Here is a 22,839-nt window from a genome sequence, read left to right on the forward strand (position 1 = left end):
ATGGAGAAAGGCTCTTAGGTCAAAATTATCCTCTTCTTGATCTTCGTCAGAAGAGTCAGAGTCTCTGGCCGGGGTGGGAGCTCTAGGAGGAGATTGCGAGCGGGCTGTCTGGGGCCTCGGGGAAGAAATGGCGTCTGAGGCCTTAGGTGTGTTACCGTGCTTCCGCTGCGAGGACTTCTGGAAATACGAGTCTATTTCCCCACTTTCCTCTCTGGACTTGGTCCCCTTCCTTCTGGAGCTTGAACGGCTCATGTTGTTAAGGTGTAGAAGGCTGTGTCGTAGCTTATAAATTAGCTAAGGGCTGCTGGGCACACGGAGCTCTCACAAGGCACGTCTTGCTGCCGCCATAGCCAGGCCACGCCCCCGCTGTTTTTAGATTTTATGCAGAGCGTGATTCAGTCACTGCCAGATTCAGTCACTGCCAGACCTGACTCACACACAGTGAGCCCACTGTGTTTTTGCACACACTACCTTTCATACTGTCCAAGTCAGCAGCAACATATCGTTTGTTATACTGCATGCAGTGCTTTGCCTATCTCTCAATTAAAAAAAACAAAGATCTCTACTTTGTTTTCTCATAATTACTGAACCACAAGAAAGTCTTATTAGTTAGCTGAAGTGTAGCCTTGTAATTACCCCAGATCAATCTTTTAATGTTCCGTACTCAATTTTTTTTTTTTTTGTGCTGTTTAATGTTTTAGAGCAAACATTGAATTTAAAAACGTATCTGTTTGAGATTATTCCAGTTTAAAATAGCAGTGAAGGGTGGAGTAAAGAGTCAGCAGTTAATGCTAGTCCATCTTGAGAGGAGGGAAGGGGAGTGTTCTAATACTACAAAGCTGGTAGAAGGCAGATAAACATGTATTTTCTAATGCAGAAGGTGTGAAAGGCCTTTAGCCATAGAAGCTGCTGACTGTGGGGTGGGGCGTCCAGTGAAAAATGGCGCCGGTTAAATAATGGCGCCCCTTTCTGCCCGATATTTGTTTAAAACGATATTTATCGTTTTAAAGGTTAAAATAGTGCAGACCTTTTGAACGAAATTTATCGTTTTAAAACTTGTTTATTTGTTTTTGTCCTGCCTGAATATTTATCGTTTCAAGCCCTGCTTTGCTGCCGTTTGGAAAATGTCTGCCTGCCGACTTTAACATTTAATAGCACAGCCCCCTTAAAAGCTAAAAACACCAAATTTGCAGGGAATGTTAAGAAGAAAATTGTGAAGAAGAGGAAAACAATTTTTTCAAAAAGACCTTATAGTTTTTGAGAAAATCGATTTTTAATATTCTCCTTCTGACCGTGAGAAAATTAAACGCCCGCTGACTTTAGCGGCTAATAGCAAAGCCCCTTTAAATGCCGGAAACACCAAAAGTGTAGGGAATGTTAAGAAGAACGGTGGGAACAAGAAGAAAAAGATGTTTTCAAAAAGACCTTATACTTTTTGAGAAAATCGATTTTAAAAGTTCAAAGGAAAAAAGTATCTATTTACATCCCGTAGTGACATTTCTGCGGGAAACAAGTCCCGCCGACTTTAGCAGTTAATAGCAAAGTCCCCTTAAATCCTAGCAACACCTAATTTGCAGGATATGTTAAAAAGATACTGGGAAACAATATTTTAAAAAAATTAAAACATTTTATTTAAATTTAAAAAATTTTTTTAATGTTCTGAGTGTGGGAAATTTTTGGAAAAAAATGACGTGGGGTCCCCCCTCCCGAGTCTCTGTAACCCCTTGTCCCCCATGCAGGCTGGGATAGCCAGAATGCGGAGCCACGGCCGACTGGGGCTTCGCACCCTGAGCTATACCAGCCCACATGGTCCATGGTATGGGGGGCTCCAAGGGGGGAGGGGCGTCCAAGCCTTCCCCCCCCCCTTCCCCACCTCCGGTGCCCCAGGAGGAGGTGGGGGCAACGACTCCCGGGGGGGGTTCATGGTGGCATCTGGGAGTCCCCTTTAAGAAGGGATGCCTGCCCCCTCCCATCTGGATGCCTGCCCCCTCCCAGGAGAAATGAGTATAGGGGTGCAAAGTACCCCTTACCCATTTCCATAAAGGGTTAAATGAAATAAAAACACAACAACGAGAAAAGTCCTTTAACGTTCTACATTAACCAGAAATACTTACCTGTACCTTTAAGAAAAAATTCCCACGCCATTATCCTCGGAAAAGGTCCCGCGCTATAATCTGTTATGTCCCACGACAACAGTATCCTCTGTCTTGCGATCTTCAGAAATACTTACCTGTACCTTTAAGAAAAAATTCCCACGCCAATTAGGTCCCACGACAGTATCCTCTATTTTGCGACCTTCTGTTACATCTTGATTGAAGATCGCCAACGCCACACACGCCGCCCCCGCCAAACTGCTCTCAGCTATACAGTGTAGCTGAGAGCAAAAAGCATCTTTAAATTTTGCCTCCAATGGTCCCCATTGGTTCCTTTACAGACCAATAGGGATCAGGAGGATCCCCATTGGTCGATAAGGAACCAATGGGGAGCTTTGGAGCCAAAATTTAAAGATGCTTTTTGCTCTCAGCTATTAGTATAGCTGAGAGTGCGTCTATACAGACGCATTACCACTGGCTCCCGCTGTCCTCCCTGCCTCTCTCACACCTGTCACCCTCACCCATGCTGGCACCCAATGCACCCAGCGGGAGCTAGCGGTAATGCGTCTGTATAGACGCACTCTCAGCTATACTAATAGCTGAGAGTCCAAAGCTCCCCATTGGTTCCTTATTGACATTTTCCAAACGGCAGCAAAGCAGGGCTTAAAACGATAAATATCGTTCAGGCAGGACAAAAAAAAAGTTTTAAAATGATAAATTTCGATCAAAATGTCGGCGCCATTTTTTAACCTTTAAAACGAGAAATATCATTTTATAATGTAAGTGAATGGGGCGCCATTTTTATCTAACGGCGCTGGGCGCCATTTTTCACTGACCCGGGGGTGGGGGCATACATTTATATGTAATGAGGTAAGCATGGTACTGTAGATGGAAAAAACCAGCACCATGGGCAGGAGTGACAGACCTTTAATAACTGGTGGAGGTGAGATTAAACAATTAGAATATATGTGCCAAAAGGCCCAGTGCTTTGGGTTTTCCCATGTTTAATAATTGAATAGTTGAGTTGGCGCTGGGGAGAGGAGAAGCAAGCCTCATGCAATGCAGGATTTGTGCCTTGACTCTTAGAGAGTGTTGTCACACGCCCCCTAGTGGCCAGACCGCACAAAGCCTTCCAATCGGTTTCATCACACAGACCATGCAATCTCGTGGTCAGTTGGTGCGCAGAAAATGCTGGAACTCGGCTGCAGACAGACTTGGAAGCGTGCAATCTATAAAACACAAGCTACTAGGCTGCCACCATCTCTTTTTGATGGGAAGAGAAGCCCCCTGTGACTACCGACTTCTCGGTAGCAAATCTTCAGAAAGCTAGGATTCGGTTTTGTGTGGCTGAATAGTAGGTTTAGCTGATAAATCTATAAATGCCTTTAGAGTCTTTTATTATAAACGCAATATAAATAATACATACAGAAAATCATTAAAATCAACAATTATAGAGACAATAGTAGCACAGTATAAAAATAAAAGTAAGGGAATAAATAAACAAATACTTAAAGTGAACCTCCGGACTAAAAATCTACTCAGCATAACTGATAAGGCTTGGTGTTTAACAGTTTCACAGCATCAGAACTTTGTTTTTCTTACCAAAGCATCATTTTTAGCTGCATTTTTAGCTAAGCTCCACCCAACAAAGAAAACTGCCCAGGGTTTTTTTTCCTTGATGCTGTGCAAAGCATGGTGGGATTTCCTATGTTGTTGTTCACGTTGCCTAGCAACTGGGAGGGGTGATCAGCACACAGGACAGCTGGAACTGTGGGCCAGATTTATCAAAGCATTACCAACAGTTTTTTTTCTTAAACTGTCCTTACCAGCAGGGGGTAGTGTTCTGCACGTTTGCTATCCAATGCAATCCAATGCTTTCTTAAGTGAAGGGAGATTGTGGCAGTTCTGAGAGTTTTCCTTAGATTAAGAACAGCGCAGAACTGTCCCTGAATAAGAAGTGGCTAATACCACTTCTTAACCCCGCAGAGCAGGTTTACGCTGACACCTCATAGCTTCCTTTTTAATTCACTGCCGTCTACCTACACTCATTTGATACTGAGGTGAACTCCCCTTCACCCTGGTGATGTTTATTTATTTAAGAAAAGGAGGGGAATTGCAGACGAGTGTGTGGAGAATTGACTGCTTAGAGCATGTTAAAAATGTGTGTAAAAGACAGAGCAGACACCGGGATTATTTGAGAATGAAAGTTTAGGAGAGAAATTACAGCCTGGGCTGCTCATGTCCCAGATGGATAAACAAACAAGACATACACTGTTGTGTTTGTTTGTCTAAGACAATGTTCTAGCTCCTCCTCACTTAGAACAGTTTAGGAAGGAAACAGCACCATCTAGTGGCTTCTTAAGGTGCCTGAGACAGTTCTGCATGGAGTTCTACAAACCTACCAGCGTTTTGTCTCAGACACTCTTGATAAATCTGGCCCTGTGTCTCATGCTCCCTGTCACCTCTTTTCAACCAAGAAGATGGCTGCCCTCATGAAATCAAACATTTGCCTGTTCTTTTAAAACAGGGGCGGTAAGAGATTATATTACCTATCTATTTTGATTAACATAACTAATGTAACTGACAGTATGTTTGTTTAGGCTGGAGTTCCTCTTTAAGTTCAGATGAAAATGTCCTTCTGGGTAAACACATTAAAGGGGTAGTATGGTGAATTGTCTTATTATACGATCATTCAATATAACCTTTGTCTAAGTGGAGCAATGTATTGAGCTTGTGTTGTTGTAGAATAAAAGTCAATTCCAATAGTGCATTAGCCACAATCAGTGAAGGAGTGGCGTCGGGAGATAAACCTTACTGACGCACAGTTAGCATATACCATTGTAGAGTAGGAGGCAGCCCTGTCAGCTGTTTGTATGTTTGTTATTTTTCCCCCCTTTGATGATCCCGGAGAGGAATGCTCCTACTTGTAACGGCACACTCGTGCAGTTTTACAGCTCATCAGTGCCTCCTCAGGATAGTGATTTACGGCTCTTACCACCTTCCTCCAAAAGCAAAGAAGTCACAAAGAAAAAAAAAAAACTGTGTGCCTCCGTTTAAAAGGAATGTAAAGAGTGCAGGACATAGCTATAGCACTTGTGCCTGCTAAAACTAGCCGCTGGGAGTCTGCGCAATAGCAGAGAGCTGGTCTCCACAGCGTGGTTTTGCTAGCTTCTCTGAAGGGTGTTTCAGCGGGCAGTATTTTTTCATCAGAGCCGTAAATCACAGCCCTGGGACATACAGCGGCTCTGATGAGCTGTAAAACTGCACGAGTGTGCCGTTACAAGTAGGAGCATTCCTCTCCGGGATCATGAAAGGGGAGAAGAATAACGAAAATACAAACAGCTGACAGGGCTGCCTCCTACTCTACAATGGTATATGCTAACTGTGCGTCAGTAAGGTTTATCTCCCGACGCCACTCCTTCACTGAATGTGGCTAATGCACTATTGTAATCTACTTTTATTCTACAACAACACAAGCTCAATACATTGCTCCACTTAGAAAAAGGTTATATTGAATGATCGTATAATAAGTGGATTCGCCATACTGCCCCTTTAAGTTCCTTTGTTTCCAGAGCAAAGTTCAAACAAGATGGCCACTGCTCAGTCCTCAGAGCAAAAGCATGCTTTCATAACGATGGAATGCGGAGGACTGGGGGAGGAGTCCGTGTTGAGTTCTTTTGAATGACCCACATTTTTGGGTGGGGTCTCAGGATCAGCCCCTGGGCTGGATGGGGTGCAGTTACCCTTTGGGGTGGAGCATTGGAGTCCACAAGAATATGAGATTTTCATATCTCCTTGCACGCTCGTCGCACACAAATAACAGTCACAGATTCATAATCCTCAGAATATGACAATTCCTATGACATCAAACTTGACGACCATATTATGTTTAGTTCCTGAGAAGTTTAATACTTTGTCGTGGCTTATCCATGGCCCTCCAAGACTGGTATCAAAATGTCCATCAAGACACCACAAATCAAATGATATAACTCACATAACTATCCTAGGTACGGTATCCCGTAAATAAGCAAAAATCCTACACTACATTTATGTTTAATGCTGATGGGATGGCTCCACCATGTCTGGAGTCCTGCTGTGTGAAAGGCTCTCTTCTGCTGGAATCACTAAATGGTATCTTTTTAGCTCAGCAATTCACACCTGGGTGTCATTGGTTCCTGGAAGAAACTTCGTTTGAACAAGTTAATTAAAGAAACAGGTCTTAGAGAGCAAACTTGGCTCTCATGAAAAGAACTCTGCTAGCAGCTATGAAAGGGCATATTCCCAAAAGAAGACCCCCAAGGCTGAAGTCTGCGCCTGCGAGGCCCTAAACATCCAATTTTCATCTGGGTTGGCAACGGCAATCGGTGCAGGAAACTGATTGCGATTGCGTTTTCTAACGGCTCTTCCATGACAGGGTGTGGCATAAACTGATGACGTAATACAGAAGACATGGTGGAATAATAAATAGATATCACCAGGAGGAGCCACAGAAAGCCAGGCCATGATGCCATCAAACTTGGTGAAGAGAAGCACAGTGCCTGCGCAGTAGTACCATACAGGCGCAGGACGCTTTAGGGCTTGTGTATGCGGCAGCGCCATGCACAGCCTGACCACGCATGCGCAGAAGCCAAAGACTGGCTACGACTGGCCAGGATACCGGGATCTTTTTCAATTGAATGGAGCCACCAGAGAGGACAGCGAGGGAGGCCCCTGGACCTCATGGGACTGGAGGAAGACCCAGGTAAGTATGAATCCTGCCATTGTCCCTGTCTCAGGTAGACTTTAAGCCATCAGCAAGCAAGAAAATACTCAAAATAATTTTGACAGAACTTTTCACCTACTTTTTGGTACTTTTTCAATTACAAAATGTATTTTATACAGAAGATGAAAGTTTATCTCCTAGGAGAAAACTTAAGAGAAAAAGGGAATTAGATCAGGCCATTATGTTGATTACACCCTGTTCCACCATATCTGCCATATAAAGGCCTACAATTCCTTATAAATTTCATGAGATATATTTCTCTGTGCCCCTGCTAACATATTACTACTTTCTTAAAGAGAACCCAAGTTAAACATAATAGGAAACAGAGGCATGTTCTTTGCACAATGCCATGTCGCTGTGTCCTCCTATTGCCGCTGCCAGTTCCAGCTGGCCTCTGTTGTCCCCCTTGAAAAATAGCGCCAGGCTAGCAACAATCTGATTGTCCCTAGCCTAACCTGGCATTTGTCAATCAGAGATGGCCCTCTGGGCTTTCTACTACTTCCGGGTCGCAATGACCCGGAGTAGTACGCCTGCGCTGCTGGGCGGAGCGTGTCCTAGATTGCGCTCGTGTTGCCGGGCACTTTCTGTGCATAAGCGTGACGTCACTCATCCACCGGGCAGCACAGGCGTACTACTCCGGGTCATTGCGACCCGGAAGTAGTAGAAGGCCCACAGATTTTGAAATGTTCGCCGGCGAATGGTTCGGGAACCGTTCGCAACATCTCTAGTGTCAATCTGTGTGCTCCTCCACCACCCCCCACATTGCCTCCACCGCCTCCTCTATTGCATGGCTCCCGCCTCTGCCGGAAGCACTTCCTGGGTCGTGGCTTAGCTTTCGATTGGAGGAAGCTGACAGAGGCAGGGGGCCATGCAAAGGAGGAGACGAGGGAGACAATGCAGGGGCAGGCGAAGGATCACACAGATTGACACATGCCAGGTAAATGGAAGGCTAGAGACAATCAGATTGTCGCTAGCATGTCTGTATTTTTCAGGGGGGACAGCAGAACCCAGGAGGGACTGGCAGTGGCACCAGAAGGACACAGAGGCATGTCATTGTACAGAGAACATGCGTCCTATTATCTTTAGTAAAATCTGCCTCGGGTTCTCTTTGAGTATAAATAAACATGGTTATTTATAAATAAACTAATAAAGGTAGCCTGTCACCATTTTCAGTGCGACCCCCCCCACACACACACACACACACACATACACACTCCCACTCTCCCACTCTGCAAACATCATCCACGCTCTAATAGTTCCATTCACTACTTAATACCTTAATGCTACCTTGCACTACTGTGCCCAATAGACAAATATTTAGTAATATAAATATTTACACTTACCTGAAGTCATTTCTATCATCCTGCTCACCTTTCTCCCCATTGTTATTGCTGGTGATTCTTTTGAGTTGATGGAGTCCGTGTCTTGCTGTGTTGCCACATCTGTAATAATGACAAATGATTTACCTAAAAACACATGGAATATTATGTGACATACTGGTCATGGTCATCACAATGAGACAGAATAATAAATTACTATTGAAAAAAATATGTTTATGCTTGTCTTCTCTAAACTGAATGCTACAGATAGCATCACTGTCACTAATAGGGATGGTTGGAAATGCCCATTTCTTTTTTTTTTTATTTAAATTTTTATTGAACATTTTGATAATTACAATAACAGTACTTATTGAACAGCAATACATCCAATACCACATTTGTTCTTGTAATCAAAACATCAGTATTACAATACACCAAGTTATACTGGCTCCCCATTTCTTGTACCAGCGTACAAGTTAGGGGTCAGTGATTAGTTGTTTACTAACGAGTTTAACCGTACTATGTCTTTATACCTAGCGTTATGGCCTTGCCAGCATACTGGCTCAAAATTAGCACTGTTGTTAAACTCAAGCTGAAGTCCTTATTGTGTGATTGGCATTGGGATTGTTCTTTGATCCATAGTGATATAAAGATACTAATCTAGTGCCTAACTAACAACCTATAATAAACTTAACTACCTACTTCTCATGCCTCGCTCTGGTTTCTCTTTTACCTTGTTAACCTTGTGCGTGTTGTTGTGAGTTATGTAATGAAGTGGGGTGGGGTTTATTCCCTAAAGGGCGAATGTATACCCACAGGTGTACTTATGGGTAGGATTGCTTGTTTGGTTCCCTTGTTCTTATTGGTTTCCGTGTGTCTTAGTTATACTGATGTTGCCCATCAGGCCAAGGGGGGAGTAGGTATAAGGTATTCGTAGGAGTAGATTGCCTACGAACAGAGCTTTAAGTTGTGATTCTGAAGGGCTGTCACTAAGTTTCCAATTTTGTGTTATCAGGGCTCTAGCTGCTGCTAAGAGGTGGAAGACCACCAGTCTGTGTTTTGGGGGTATCTTATCCATACCTATGTTAAGAAGAGCTATTATTGGGGACATAGGTTTGGATATAGATGTGAGGTTATGTATCATTGATTGGACTTTTGTCCAAAAAGGGCGGATGTTTGGGCACTCCCAGAGAATGTGGAGAAGAGTCCCAATTTTACCACAGTTTCGCCAGCAAAGGTGAGATTGGGAAGGGTCGAATGATGCCAGTTTCCTCAGGGTTATATATCACCTCAAGATGATTTTTTGTAATTGTTCCCAATGCGATATGCATTTAGATAATTTAGATGCTGAAGTGGTGCTCGGATACCCCTTTTTATTATTCGAGTTAGGTCGAATTCGAATAGTAAATTATTTGAGTTCGGTCGAATATTCGAGTCGAATATTTTTTACTATTCGATTCGACCTCGGACTTCGAGCTCACTATTCGAGTCGGTATTCGAGCTCATTATTCGAGCTGACTATTCGAATTGGCCTTAAATAGCTTCCAACACTTGTTTTGAGGGTGAATGATGCAAGAAACATCTTTTTTTCCAAGTAACAACAGCTAGTGATTATGTGGGGATGTCCCTTTAAAAAAAAAAAGGTGGAAAGAGAAGTTGTGTCCAAAATTTTGTTCAGTACTGTATATACTTCTTCTTCTTCTTCTTTATCTTCTATATCTTCTTCTTCTTCTTCTTCATCTTCTTCTTCTTCATCTTCTTCTTCTATATCTTCTTCTTCTATATCTTCTTCTTCTTCTATATCTTCTTCTTCATCTTCTTCTTCTATATCTTCTTCTTCTTCTTCTTCTTCTATATCGTCTTCTTCATCATCATCATCTTCTTCTTCTTCTTCTTCTTCTTCTTCTTCTTCTTCTTCTTCTTCTTCTTCTTCTTCTTCTTCTTCTTCATCTTCATCTTCATCTTCTTCTTCTGCTTCTTCTGCTTCATCTTCTTCATCTTCTTCTTCTATATCTTCTTCTTCTATATCTTCTTTTTCTATATCTTCTTATTATTATTATTTTTCTATTTCGTCTTCTTCTTTTTCTATATCTTCTTCTTCTTCTTCTTCTCCTTCTTCTTCTTCTTTTTCTATATCTTCTTCTTCTTCTATATCTTCTTCTTCTATATCTTCTTCTTCTTCTATATCTTCTTCTTCATCTTCTTCTTCTATATCTTCTTCTTCTTCTTCTTCTTCTATATCGTCTTCTTCTTCATCATCTTCTTCTTCTTCTTCTTCTTCTTCTTCTTCTTCTTCTTCTTCATCTTCATCTTCATCTTCATCTTCATCTTCATCTTCTTCTTCTTCTTCTTCTTCTTCTTCTTCTTCTTCTTCATCTTCATCTTCATCTTCATCTTCATCTTCATCTTCTTCTTCTGCTTCATCTTCTTCATCTTCTTCATCTTCTTCTTCTATATCTTCTTCTTCTATATCTTCTTTTTCTATATCTTCTTCTTATTATTATTTTTCTATTTCGTCTTCTTCTTTTTCTATATCTTCTTCTTCTTCTTCTTCTCCTTCTTCTTCTTCTTCTTCTTCTTCTATATCTTCTTCTTCTTCTTCTTCATCTTCATCTTCATCTTCATCTTCTGCTTCATCTTCTTCTTCTGCTGCTTCTTCTTCTTCTTCTTCTTCTTCTTCTTCTTCTTCATCTTCATCTTCATCTTCATCTTCATCTTCTTCTTCTTCTTCTATATCTTCTTCTTCTATATCTTCTTCTTCTATATCTTCTTTTTCTATATCTTCTTTTTCTATATCTTCTTCTTATTATTATTTTTCTATTTCGTCTTCTTCTTTTTCTATATCTTCTTCTTCTTCTTCTTCTCCTTCTTCTTCTTCTCCTTCTTCTTCTTCTTTTTCTATATCTTCTTCTTCTTCTATATCGTCTTCTTCTTCTTCACTTATTTCTCTTTTATATATATTTTTTTTAAAGAAATGCAGCTATTTTTGAGCGTAATAAATAGCTGGTGGCGCACGCATGTTGGAAGCGCCATTGTATGTGCTCCCTGGCAGTGGAAACACACAGACAGCAGGAGGTAAATTCAGCAGCAGCAGCAGGAGGAGGAGGATGATTGTGTGGCAACAGGCAGTCAATGAGGCAGGCAGCGAGACATAATAGGCTGTGTGGTACCTAGCGGTGGTACCAGGCTGTAAATACAAAGCATGAGGTTCCAGACAGTGGTCGTGAAGCCCACATCATGTCCAATACACAACTGGGACAACACAGTTTTCAACCTGGACACCTCTAAAAATAATATCACACAGTATTAATAAAAAGTATATATATATTTTTTTTGTTTTTTTAAAGAAATGCAGCTATTTTTGAGCGTAATAAATAGCTGGTGGCGCACGCATGTTGGAAGCGCCATTGTATGTGCTCCCTGGCAGTGGAAACACACAGACAGCAGGAGGTAAATTCAGCAGTAGGAGGAGGAGGATGAGTGTGTGGCAGCAGGCAGTCAATGAGGCAGGCAGCATGACATAATAGCCCTGGTACCTAACGGTGATACCTGGGCTGTAAATAAACACAGCAGGCAGGAGGTCCCAGACAGCGGTCGTGCAGCCCACATTGTGTCCAATACACAACTGGGACAACACAGTTTTCAACCCGGGCACCTCAGAAAAATTAAACCTTTTTTTTAATGGTTTTTTTGTTTTGTTTTTACAACAAATTACACAGATATAGCTATTGTTTGACGTAATAGCTGGTGGCAGAGTGGCAGCAGAAGGTAAATCTGTGTACCCTGGCAGTGGGAAACACAGACAGACAGCAGCAGCAGCAGGCGGAATGGAGGAGTAATGTGAGCAGCAATTGTTTGACGTAATAGCTGGTGGCAGAGTGGCAGCAGAAGGTAATTCTGTGTACCCTGGCAGTGGGAAACACAGACAGACAGCAGCAGCAGCAGGAGGAATAGAGGAGTAGTGTGAGTGTGGCAGCAGGCAGGCAGCGTGACATAATAGCCCTGGTACCTAGCGGTGATACCAGGGCTGTAAATAAACACAGCAGGCAGGAGGTTCCAGACAGCGGTCGTGCAGCCCACATCGTGTCCAATACACAACTGGGACAACACAGTTTTCAACCCGGGCACCTCAGAAAAATTAAACCTTTTTTTTTTTAATGGTTTTTTTGTTTTGTTTTTACAACAAATTACACAGATATAGCTATTGTTTGACGTAATAGCTGGTGGCAGAGTGGCAGCAGAAGGTAAATCTGTGTACCCTGGCAGTGGGAAACACAGACAGACAGCAGCAGCAGCAGGAAGAATGGAGGAGTAATGTGAGCAGCTATTGTTTGACGTAATAGCTGGTGGCAGAGTGGCAGCAGAAGGTAATTCTGTGTACCCTGGCAGCGGGAAACACAGACAGACAGCAGCAGCAGCAGGAGGAATGGAGGAGTAGTGTGAGTGTGGCAGCAGGCAGGCAGCGTGACATAATAGCCCTGGTACCTAACGGTGATACCAGGGCTGTAAATAAACACAGCAGGCAGGAGGTCCCAGACAGCGGTCGTGCAGCCCACATCGTGTCCAATACACAACTGGGACAACACAGTTTTCAACCCGGGCACCTCAGAAAAATTAAACCTTTTTTTTTTTTTTTTTGGGTTATTTGTTTTGTTTTTTATAGAAAATTACACAGACAGATATAGCTATTGTTTGACGTAATAGCTGGTGGCAGAGTGGCAGCAGAAGGTAATTCTGTGTACCCTGGCAGTGGGAAACACAGACAGACAGCAGAAGGGCAGTACACAGCAGCCCACTGTAGGTGTAAAATGTGTGGCTGCAGGCGACGTAATAGTCAAAGTGAACCAGGCTGGCTTAGTGAGCAGGAGCCAGGAGGTGGTAAAGGGTGGTAAGGCACATTAACGATGGTTCTTCAGTTCATGTCCCCCTCTCGCCAACAACAGGGGCCAGGAACTCGCCTTCCACCCACGCCTGGTTCATCTTGAGAAACGTCAGTCTGTCCACAGACTTGTGAGACAGACGTGAGCGTTTCTCGGTGACCACGCCACCAGCTGCACTGAAGCAGCGCTCGGACAGCACGCTGGAAGGGGGACAGGACAGCACTTCCAGGGCGTACTGCTCCAGCTCGCTCCAGATCTCCAGGCGCTTGACCCAATACTCCATGGGATCAACAGGGGCATCGCTGTCAAGCCCGCTGTAGGACCCCATGTAGTCAGCCACCATGCGGGTCAGGCGCTGGCTGTGACCGGAGGAGGATGCTGCTGCATGCACCTCCTCTCTAGTCACTGCTGCCGGAGCCTCTACAGTCCTGTAGAGCTCGTTGCTGAGAGACAGCAGGTCTGTGGGGCGCTTGCTGCTGGATGCAGGCACCTGCTGCTGCCTCTGTGCTGGCTGCTGGACAGTGGGGGTGGAAGGCTGGGGGAAGGCTTCCTCCAAGTGCTCAAAAAGGGCCTGCTGCAAGCTCCTTATTTGTTGCGCTGGGTCTCCTCCTGCAGGCGGCAGGAACTGGCTCAACTTCCCCTTGAGGCGTGGGTCCAACATCATGCTGATCCAGATGTCCTCCCTCTGCTTCATCTGGATCACCCTGGGGTCCCTGCGCAGGCACGTCAGCATGTGCACTGCCATTGGGAAGAGGCGGGCCACGTGTGCTGGCACATCGACGGCAGTGCTGTCCTCATCCTCCTCCTCTGCCTCCTCAGCCTCATCCTCTCTCCACCCCCGCACCAACTCAGCTGCGCTGTGCTGATCCCCCTCATCAGCAGCAAGGTCAGGGACCTCCACCAAGTCCTCCTCCTCCTCCCCCTCAGAGGTGGACTGTGCAGCTGCATGCCGCTCCTGCTGGTCCAAGGCTGCCGCTCCCTGTTCCAGCAAAGCATCGAGGGCCCTGTTCAGCAGAAAAACCAGGGGCACCCACTCGCAGACCATAGCATGGTCCCTGCTCACCATGTTAGTGGCCTGCAGAAAGGGAGCCAGCACTAAGCACACCTGCTGCATGTGCCTCCAGTCACGCTCCATGTTGCTGGTCTTGTCCCTTTTCTGAGCGGCGGAAACAGTGGCCAGGGCAAGGTACTGGTTGACAGCGTGCTTCTGTTCAACCAGACGCTCCAACATCGCCAGGGTGGAGTTCTAGCGAGTTGGAACGTCAATGATCAGCCGATGGCGTGGCAGCTCCAGCTCCTTTTGCACGTCTTACAGGCTCGCACAGGCTGCAGCCGAGCGCCGGAAGTGACGCACAACGTTCCTTGCCGTTTCCAGCAGTTCGCCCATCCCCTGGTAGGTGCGCAAGAACTTCTGCACCACCAGGTTCAGCACGTGGGCAAGACAGGGGATGTGGGTCAGGTTTCCCCTGTCAATTGCGGCAACCAGATTGGCCCCATTGTCGGCCACCACCTCTCCGACTCTGAGGCCTCTGGGGGTCAGCCAAATCCTCTCCTGCTCCTGGAGTTTGGCCAACACATGGGTTGCCGTCAGTTTGGTCTTCCCAAGGCTGACCAACTGCAGCAGCGCTTGGCAGTGGCGTGGCTTCACGCTGCTGCTGAGACGGGGGGTTTGGCCAGGTGTGCCGGAGGATGGCAGAGGATCGGAGGAACCTGCTGCAGTTCCCCTGACCCTGCGGGGTGGCACCACCCACTGTGCTGCTGCTGCTGCTGTGCCCGCTGCTGCTCTCCCATCCTCACCCCCTACCACCAAGCTGACCCAGTGGACAGTGAAGGACAGGTAGCGGCCTGTCCCGAAGCGGCTGCTCCAGGAGTCCATGGTGACGTGGACCCTTTCACCAACCGCGTGCTCCAGCCCTCGCTCCACATTGGCCATCACAAAGCGGTGCAGTGCAGGAATGGCCTTGCGGGCAAAGTAGTGTCTGCTGGGGAGCTGCCAGTCTGAGGCTGCACAAGCAAGCAGTGCACGCATGTCACTCCCCTCCTGCACGAGCGTGTACGGCAGGAGTTGGGAGCACATGGCCCGTGCCAGCAAGCCGTTCAGCTGCCGCACGCGATGGCTGCTGGGAGGCAGAGCCCTAACCACCCCCTGGAAGGACTCGCTCAAAAGGCTCTGGCGTGGCCTTTTGCTAGCACGGGAATCAGCGGACACAGCAGAGGAGGCCACTGAGGACTGGCTGCCAGAACAGGCCTCAGTGTCGGCGGCAGGAGTTGCAGAGGGGGGAGGAGCAGTGCGTTTCCGCACTCCTGCTGGTGGTGCTGGAGGAGCAGGAGGGCGGGTGGCTGCTGTTGCTGCTGCTGCTGCTGAAGGCTGTGCAGTGATGGGTGTGGTGCCACTGCCAGCACCAGATGCCTTCAGCCTCTGGAACTCCTCATGCTGGTGGAAATGTTTAGCAGCAAGGTGGTTGATGAGCGAGCTGGTGCTGAACTTTAAGGGGTCTGCACCTCTGCTCAACTTCCGCTGACAGTGGTTGCAAGTGGCGCCCTGCTGGGCGGCTGCTGCGAACAGGGGTGGTGGTGGTGGTGGTGGTGAGGGTGGAGGCCTCGGATGCAGAGCTGATGGCGGGCTGCTCATCCTCCGTCATCAGTTGCACCACAGTGGCTGCATCCTTTTCCTCAATGGGACGTTTCCGACCCGGCTGGAGGAAAATAGAAGCAGGTGCTACACGCTGCTGCTGCTGTGTCTCTGCAGCGTGAGTTGCAGATGCTCCTGCTGGGCGCCCAAGGCGTCCACGGCCAGTGGCTATAGGAGGAATGTTAGCCACTGACGCAGCTGCTGCTGCTGCGGAACTGTGCATGGTGGCGCGGCTTGCCACTATGCTGCTCCCTCTCCTCCTGATTCCCTTGCTGCCCTTCCCCTTGCCCAAACCGCGCTGGCTACCACTTCTAGACATCTTAGATGTTTAGGGCGTAAACACAAAAGTTTTTTAAAAGGGCGGGTGAAAAAGTGGGGTACTTTAATGGAGTGGGTTGGTGGGTGAGGTGACACTAATCACTAAGTGATTAGATCGCTAAGTGATTAGTACAGTACAAATACAAAATACAATAATCGGTATTGGTAATCAGTAAGTGTGAACAGTGAACATAGTGAGTGTTTCCAATAGTACACTAACTAGAAAATACAATAATCAGTTGTAATCAGATTCAGTAGAAGGAAATAGAGTGTGTGTACACTACAGACAGTGCACGCACACACACACGCAGGAGCTAGCCTATGAACAGTGACTGAGTGTCCCTAGTACAGTAAGTAGTAACAGTCAGTAAGTACAACTAGAAATTACAATAATCAGTAGTAATCAGAAGGAAATACAGTGTGTGTACACTACAGACAGTGAGTGCACGCACACACACACGCAGGAGCTAGCCTATGAACAATGACTGAGTGTCCCTAGTACAGTAAGTAGTAACAGTCAGTAAGTACAACTAGAAATTACAATAATCAGTAGTAATCAGAAGGAAATAGAGTGTGTGTACACTACAGACAGTGAGTGCACGCACACACGCAGGAGCTAGCCTATGAACAGTGACTGAGTGTCCCTAGTACAGTAAGTAGTAACAGTCAGTAAGTACAACTAGAAATTACAATAATCAGTAGTAATCAGAAGGAAATAGAGTGTGTGTACACTACAGACAGTGAGTGCACGCACACACACACGCAGGAGCTAGCCTATGAACAGTGACTGAGTGTCCCTAGTACAGTAAGTAGTAACAGTAAGTAGTAAGTACAACTAGAAATTACAATAATCAGTAGTAATCACAAGGAAATAGAGTGTGTGTACTGTACACTACAGACAGTGAGTGCACGCACACACACACGCAGGAGCTAGCCTATGAACAGTGACTGAGTGTCCCTAGTACAGTAAGTAGTAACAGTAAGTAGTAAGTACAACTAGAAATTACAATAATCAGTAGTAATCAGAAGGAAATAGAGTGTGTGTACTGTACAGACAGTGCACGCACACACACACGCAGGAGCTAGCCTATGAACAGTGACTGAGTGTCCCTAGTACAGTAAGTAGTAACAGTAAGTAGTAAGTACAACTAGAAATTACAATAATCAGTAGTAATCAGAAGGAAATAGAGTGTGTGTACTGTACAGACAGTGCACGCACACACACATGCAGGAGCTAGCCTATGAACAGTGACTGAGTGTCCCTAGTACAGTAAGTAGTAACAGTAAGTACAACTAGAAATTACAATAATCAGTAGTAATCAGAAGGAAATAGAGTGTGTGTACACTACAGACAGTGCACGCACACACACACGCAGGAGCTAGCCTATGGACAGTGACTGAGTGTCCGTAGTACAGTAAGTAGTAACAGTAAGTAGTAAGTACAACTAGAAATTACAATAATCAGTAGTAATCAGAAGGAAATAGAGTGTGTGTACACTACAGACAGTGCACGCACACACACACACACGCAGGAGCTAGCCTATGAACAGTGACTGAGTGTCCCTAGTACAGTAAGTAGTAACAGTAAGTAGTAAGTACAACTAGAAATTACAATAATCAGTAGTAATCACAAGGAAATAGAGTGTGTGTACTGTACACTACAGACAGTGAGTGCACGCACACACACACGCAGGAGCTAGCCTATGAACAGTGACTGAGTATCCCTAGTACAGTAAGTAGTAACAGTAAGTAGTAAGTACAACTAGAAATTACAATAATCAGTAGTAATCAGAAGGAAATAGAGTGTGTGTACTGTACAGACAGTGCACGCACACACACATGCAGGAGCTAGCCTATGAACAGTGACTGAGTGTCCCTAGTACAGTAAGTAGTAACAGTAAGTACAACTAGAAATTACAATAATCAGTAGTAATCAGAAGGAAATAGAGTGTGTGTACACTACAGACAGTGCACGCACTCACACAGGCAGGAGCTAGCCTATGAACAGTGACTGAGTGTCCAGTACAGTAAGTAGTAACAGTAAGTACAACTAGAAATTACAATAATCAGTAGTAATCAGAAGGAAATAGAGTGTGTGTACTGTACAGACAGTGCACGCACACACACACGCAGGAGCTAGCCTATGAACAGTGACTGAGTGTCCCTAGTAGTAAGTAGTAACAGTAAGTACAACTAGAAATTACAATAATCAGTAGTAATCAGAAGGAAATAGAGTGTGTACTGTGCACGCACACGCACACGCAGGAGCTATGAACAAACAGTGACAGTGAGTGTCCTAGTACAGTTACAGTATAACTACAAAATACAATCACTCAGTAGTAAAGGACAGCAGAAACACTGGTATAGATGAGAAATAAACTAACAGAGGACAGGAGAACAGCTGCCCACACAGGCAAGGCCCTGAGGCCTAAAGCTGTAAGCTAGCCTGCAGCAGCTGGCTGTCTCTATGTAACACACAAGCTACTAACTAAAATACAATGTCTATCTAACTAACAACAATATAGGTGTATATAGGAGGTGTATGTGAGCAAAAACGCTAGGTGATTGACCACAATAAAGCACTTGCTAAGCCAAAGCACAAAGGAGCAGATCTCTCTCTGTACAAAGTCAGGCAAGGACGGAAAAACCTAAAATAGCGGCCGCTATTTATAGGGTAGGGGCTGGCCAGGGTCCCCCTCTGTGATTGGCTGCCGTCAGAGGGCCTGGGAGCCCTCTGATTGGCTCTAAGGACATCAATCTGGGCTATGACGCTATTCGAGCTCGGTATTCGAGCTCGAATAGCGCTGTTTGCTCGAATAGCGCGAATAGTGAATGGGCTATTCGAGTTTACTCGAATAGCCCATTCGAATAGCTGCAGCTATTCGGAGCTCGAATACCGAGCTCGAATAGCTGAAAAAGAGCTCAAATATTCGAGCTACTCGAATATTCGAGCTCTGTTGAGCACCTGAGCGAGTGGCTGCTTGTATCTGCTGAGGTGTTATTTTAGATTCCAAATCATATTCCCAGATTTTTATGTATTTTGATAAGGGATTGTCCTTGTGTCCTTTAATGTAGTGGTACCACGAAGACAATCCTCCTTTGATAGGGGCTGTACCTTTCAATAATTTGTGGACCTGCAATGGGATACGTGGGATTTTAGGTTTGTTAGTGATAAACCAGTGTTTTAACTTTAAATAGTTAAAGAGTTGGTTATTGGGTAGATGGAATTTACTTTGTATATCCGGGAAGGATTGTAAACTTGTGCCATCCCATATATCGTTTAAATAGTGTACACCTCTGGTCTCCCATTGTGCAAATGATATCTGACCAATTAAAGAGGCTATTAAGTTTGAATCGATCTGTAGCGGGGGGTCTAGTGAATTATCAAGTGCTGATGAGAAATGCTTCTGCCATTTGTTAAGAGTTACTTGTATTACTAAGTTTGGATTTTTAGGAATCTTAGATCCCAGAAGATAGCCGATGAGGAGGGCCTTAAGGGATTGCTGGGATTTGTATTGTTCTATTTGTAAAAACTGGTGAAGCGCTCAGCAACACATCCACATAACAATTTAACAATTTAAAGCACTACAGTGGCAGTTATCTCCCTGTGAGAGGAAGATGATATATCAAAGCAACCTATCTCAATCCATAAAGTAGCACAGCACTAGATAGTATAAATGCACAGCATTAATTAGGGAGAACTAGAAAAGAAAAAAGTCCACCTATGGGGAAAACACATATAAATACATTGCATTCATGTTTCAAAGTCCACCTAAAACAAGAAAAATTGCCTAAATATTATTATATTGAATATTCTGTCCTCAGGAAAGTCCAAAGACACCACAACCACCATGTAATCCACAATCGATCTGCTTGACTTTTTGATCCCACTTTTTTGTTCCACAATCTATCAATCAGATGAAATACGCTTACCAGCAAATATGGCTGATTGTATCACATATCAGCAGACAGGGCATGTATATATCAGTAGTTCTTGTGACTCCAGGCGCCTTCTCCCTAGGTAGTACTCACAAAGACAGGGACAACATAGCGTAATCCAATTTCAGCAATATCCCATATCACCAGGTGGCCATACACGGTACAATAAAAACGTTCGATTATCCAGTTTTTTCGATTTAAATGATCGAATCGAATGAAAGTTTAAAAAAAAAAAATTCGATCAAGAAATTCGAACGATTATCCCGTTTTTTCGAGAAAAATCAGATCGGACATGCTGGAAAAATCTTTATATTCGATCTAACGGAATAATTGAACTAAATTATCTAATCGAAAAAAAATGAAAAATTGCACCATGTATGGCCACCATAGTGCTCCCAGCGTGACGCCAATAGTGTGCAACACCACAGTGATATATGGGTAAAATGCACCCTCACCAAATACACTGGCTGATCCAATGTTGACCAGCTGAAAAACGCTTGCTTGTATTTAAGGTCCTCAGAAGATGGCCAGACCTTTAAAGAGTAACTGTTAGCCCCAAAATGGAAATTTAATTCTCTATGGTAATGTTTTATTTACTATTTAAGTGAGCCAAAAAGGCAATGCAGCAGTTAAAAATCAATCTAATTTTTTTACTATGTAGCCTTTTCTAAAAAGCTCCGGACGCAAAGCCGCATATCAGATACTGCTTAGCATGCAGAGCATGCCTATGTCTGCCCGACCCCCCTCTCCCCCCCAGGACCAGGTGCCAATATATTCTCATCACCAAACAGCTGACCGCTCTGACACGGAGAGAGAGCGGGAGCACTTCCAGCGCCACCACCGCAGAGCAGCCGCCGCCGTGCATCTCTCTCCTGCTCGTGATTCTCTTACATGTGACTCGGCGGCGGCTGCTCTGCGGTGGCGGCGCTGGAAGTGCTCCCGCTCTCTCTCCGTGTCAGAGCGGTCAGCTGTTTGGGGGTGAGAATATATTGGCACCTGGTCCTGCGGGGGAGAGGGGGGTCGGGCAGACATAGGCATGCTCTGCATGCTAAGCAGTATCTGATATGCGGCTTTGCGTCCGGAGCTTTTTAGAAAAGGCTACATAGTAAAAAAATTAGATTGATTTTTAACTGCTGCATTGCCTTTTTGGCTCACTTAAATAGTAAATAAAACATTACCATAGAGAATTAAATTTCCATTTTGGGGCTAACAGTTACTCTTTAAAACTCAAGAGACAGAGCTCCCATAGCATAATTCTGTTTTAATAATTAAAAGATTACAATATATTGCACTCACAATGTGTTAAAAATCAATGCGCATATAAAAGATTTCAAGACGTCCTCACCGCCGCCTAGCTCCTTCAGCGTCTCCACACACCGCGCCTGAGGTCCCGCCCTACCGGTTTCGTCATATGACTCATCAGGGGCATGTCCTCAGCCGGGTGTGGAGACGCTATATACAAGCCATATGTAAATTACTTCCTGGAGCCGGCGGTCATCTCGCGGCTATCACTAACTTCCCTCCTCCGGACTCCGGCATCATGGCTTCCTATTGCAGAAGTCTTTTAGATATAAACATCTTTGCCATTACATGCGGGCTCCCCTCCCCATAAGCAACCCACTGCACTGGCAAATATACGCAATACCAAGCGTGTGATCCACATAACTCACCAGGGACACATCTTGTTTACCATAATCATCTGCCGGGCCCCGGAGACCAATACTCAATATTTTCAATATCATATCTTAGATGTTGATCAGACTTAGCATATTCATATTACAATTTAAAAAAAATATCATAAATCGTCATAACGTTAAAGAGACTCTGTAACAACAAAAACCTCCCCTGGGGGGTACTCACCTCGGGTGGGGGAAGCCTCCGGATCCTAATGAGGCTTCCCACGCCGTCCTCTGTCCCACGGGGGTCTCGCCGCAGCCCTCCGAACAGCCGGCGACTGTGCCGACTGTCAGTTCAATATTTACCTTTGCTGGCTCCAGCGGGGGCGCTGTGGCGACTTTCGGCACGGAAATAGACGGAAATACCCGATCTCCGTCGGGTCCGCTCTACTGCGCAGGCGCCGGAAACTTGCGCCTGCGCAGTAGAGCAGACCCGACGGCGATCGGGTATTTCCGCCTACTTCGGCGCCGAGAGGCATCAGAGCGCCTGCGCAGGAGCCAGGAAGGTAAATATTGCGTCACCGCTGCACGGAGGGCTACAGCGAGACCCCCGAGGGACGCAGGATGGCGTGGGAAGCCTCATTAGGATCCTGAGGCTTCCCCCACCCGAGGTGAGTACCCCCCAGGGGCCGTTTTGTCGTTACAGTTCCTCTTTAAAACATACAGCTAGTTCTACATTCACATATCTTTGAAAAGTTATGACCATAATCTAATACACTTATAGTCTACCCATTAAATACCCATTTTAATACATTTATTTCTCCACTCGGCCAAATCAATCTAATAACAACTCCTACCCATGATGTGTGTTCACTGCACCTATTTCACCTCATTTACACATTAAATATGACCCATACCATCCCATTACCCCTTAATATATAATAATAGTATGCAATAAGGCTGCCCAGCATGACACACACGCCCCATACAATCCCCAATTTAACCCCAATTGTATAACTAGGTAATACATAATTTGACCCCGTTGTCAATAACAACAAAATAGGGCCCGTGCGTCACCCTAAACAACCAACAAAATAATTAAACTAAGTCCAGTGACCAACACCAATTTTGCCATGATCCCACGTCCTCTTCCATATATTCTTAATACCAACCCACTACACCTTGTGCTGAGCCCTATTTATAGCCATTTAGCTCCTAACTTCTAAAATTAACTCCCTAAACATATATCTCTACCTATTTACTGACCTATGTGTATGTAT

At 45.1% G+C, this 22,839-nt stretch overlaps 1 protein-coding gene across 1 annotated transcript in view; it reads right to left on the reverse strand.

Annotated features, from left to right (window-relative positions):
• The window catches only part of LOC137526014 (uncharacterized), a 178,783-nt gene that overhangs the window by 35,999 nt on the left and 119,945 nt on the right, over positions 1–22,839 (reverse strand). The window contains exon 3 of the mRNA XM_068247224.1: positions 8,199–8,297. Coding sequence (XP_068103325.1) covers positions 8,199–8,297 — 99 coding nt within the window. The remainder of the gene's footprint in view (positions 1–8,198; positions 8,298–22,839) is intronic.

The sequence above is a fragment of the Hyperolius riggenbachi genome, chromosome 7 (assembly GCF_040937935.1).
Source record: "Hyperolius riggenbachi isolate aHypRig1 chromosome 7, aHypRig1.pri, whole genome shotgun sequence".
In the NCBI taxonomy this organism is placed as follows: Eukaryota; Metazoa; Chordata; class Amphibia; order Anura; family Hyperoliidae; genus Hyperolius; species Hyperolius riggenbachi.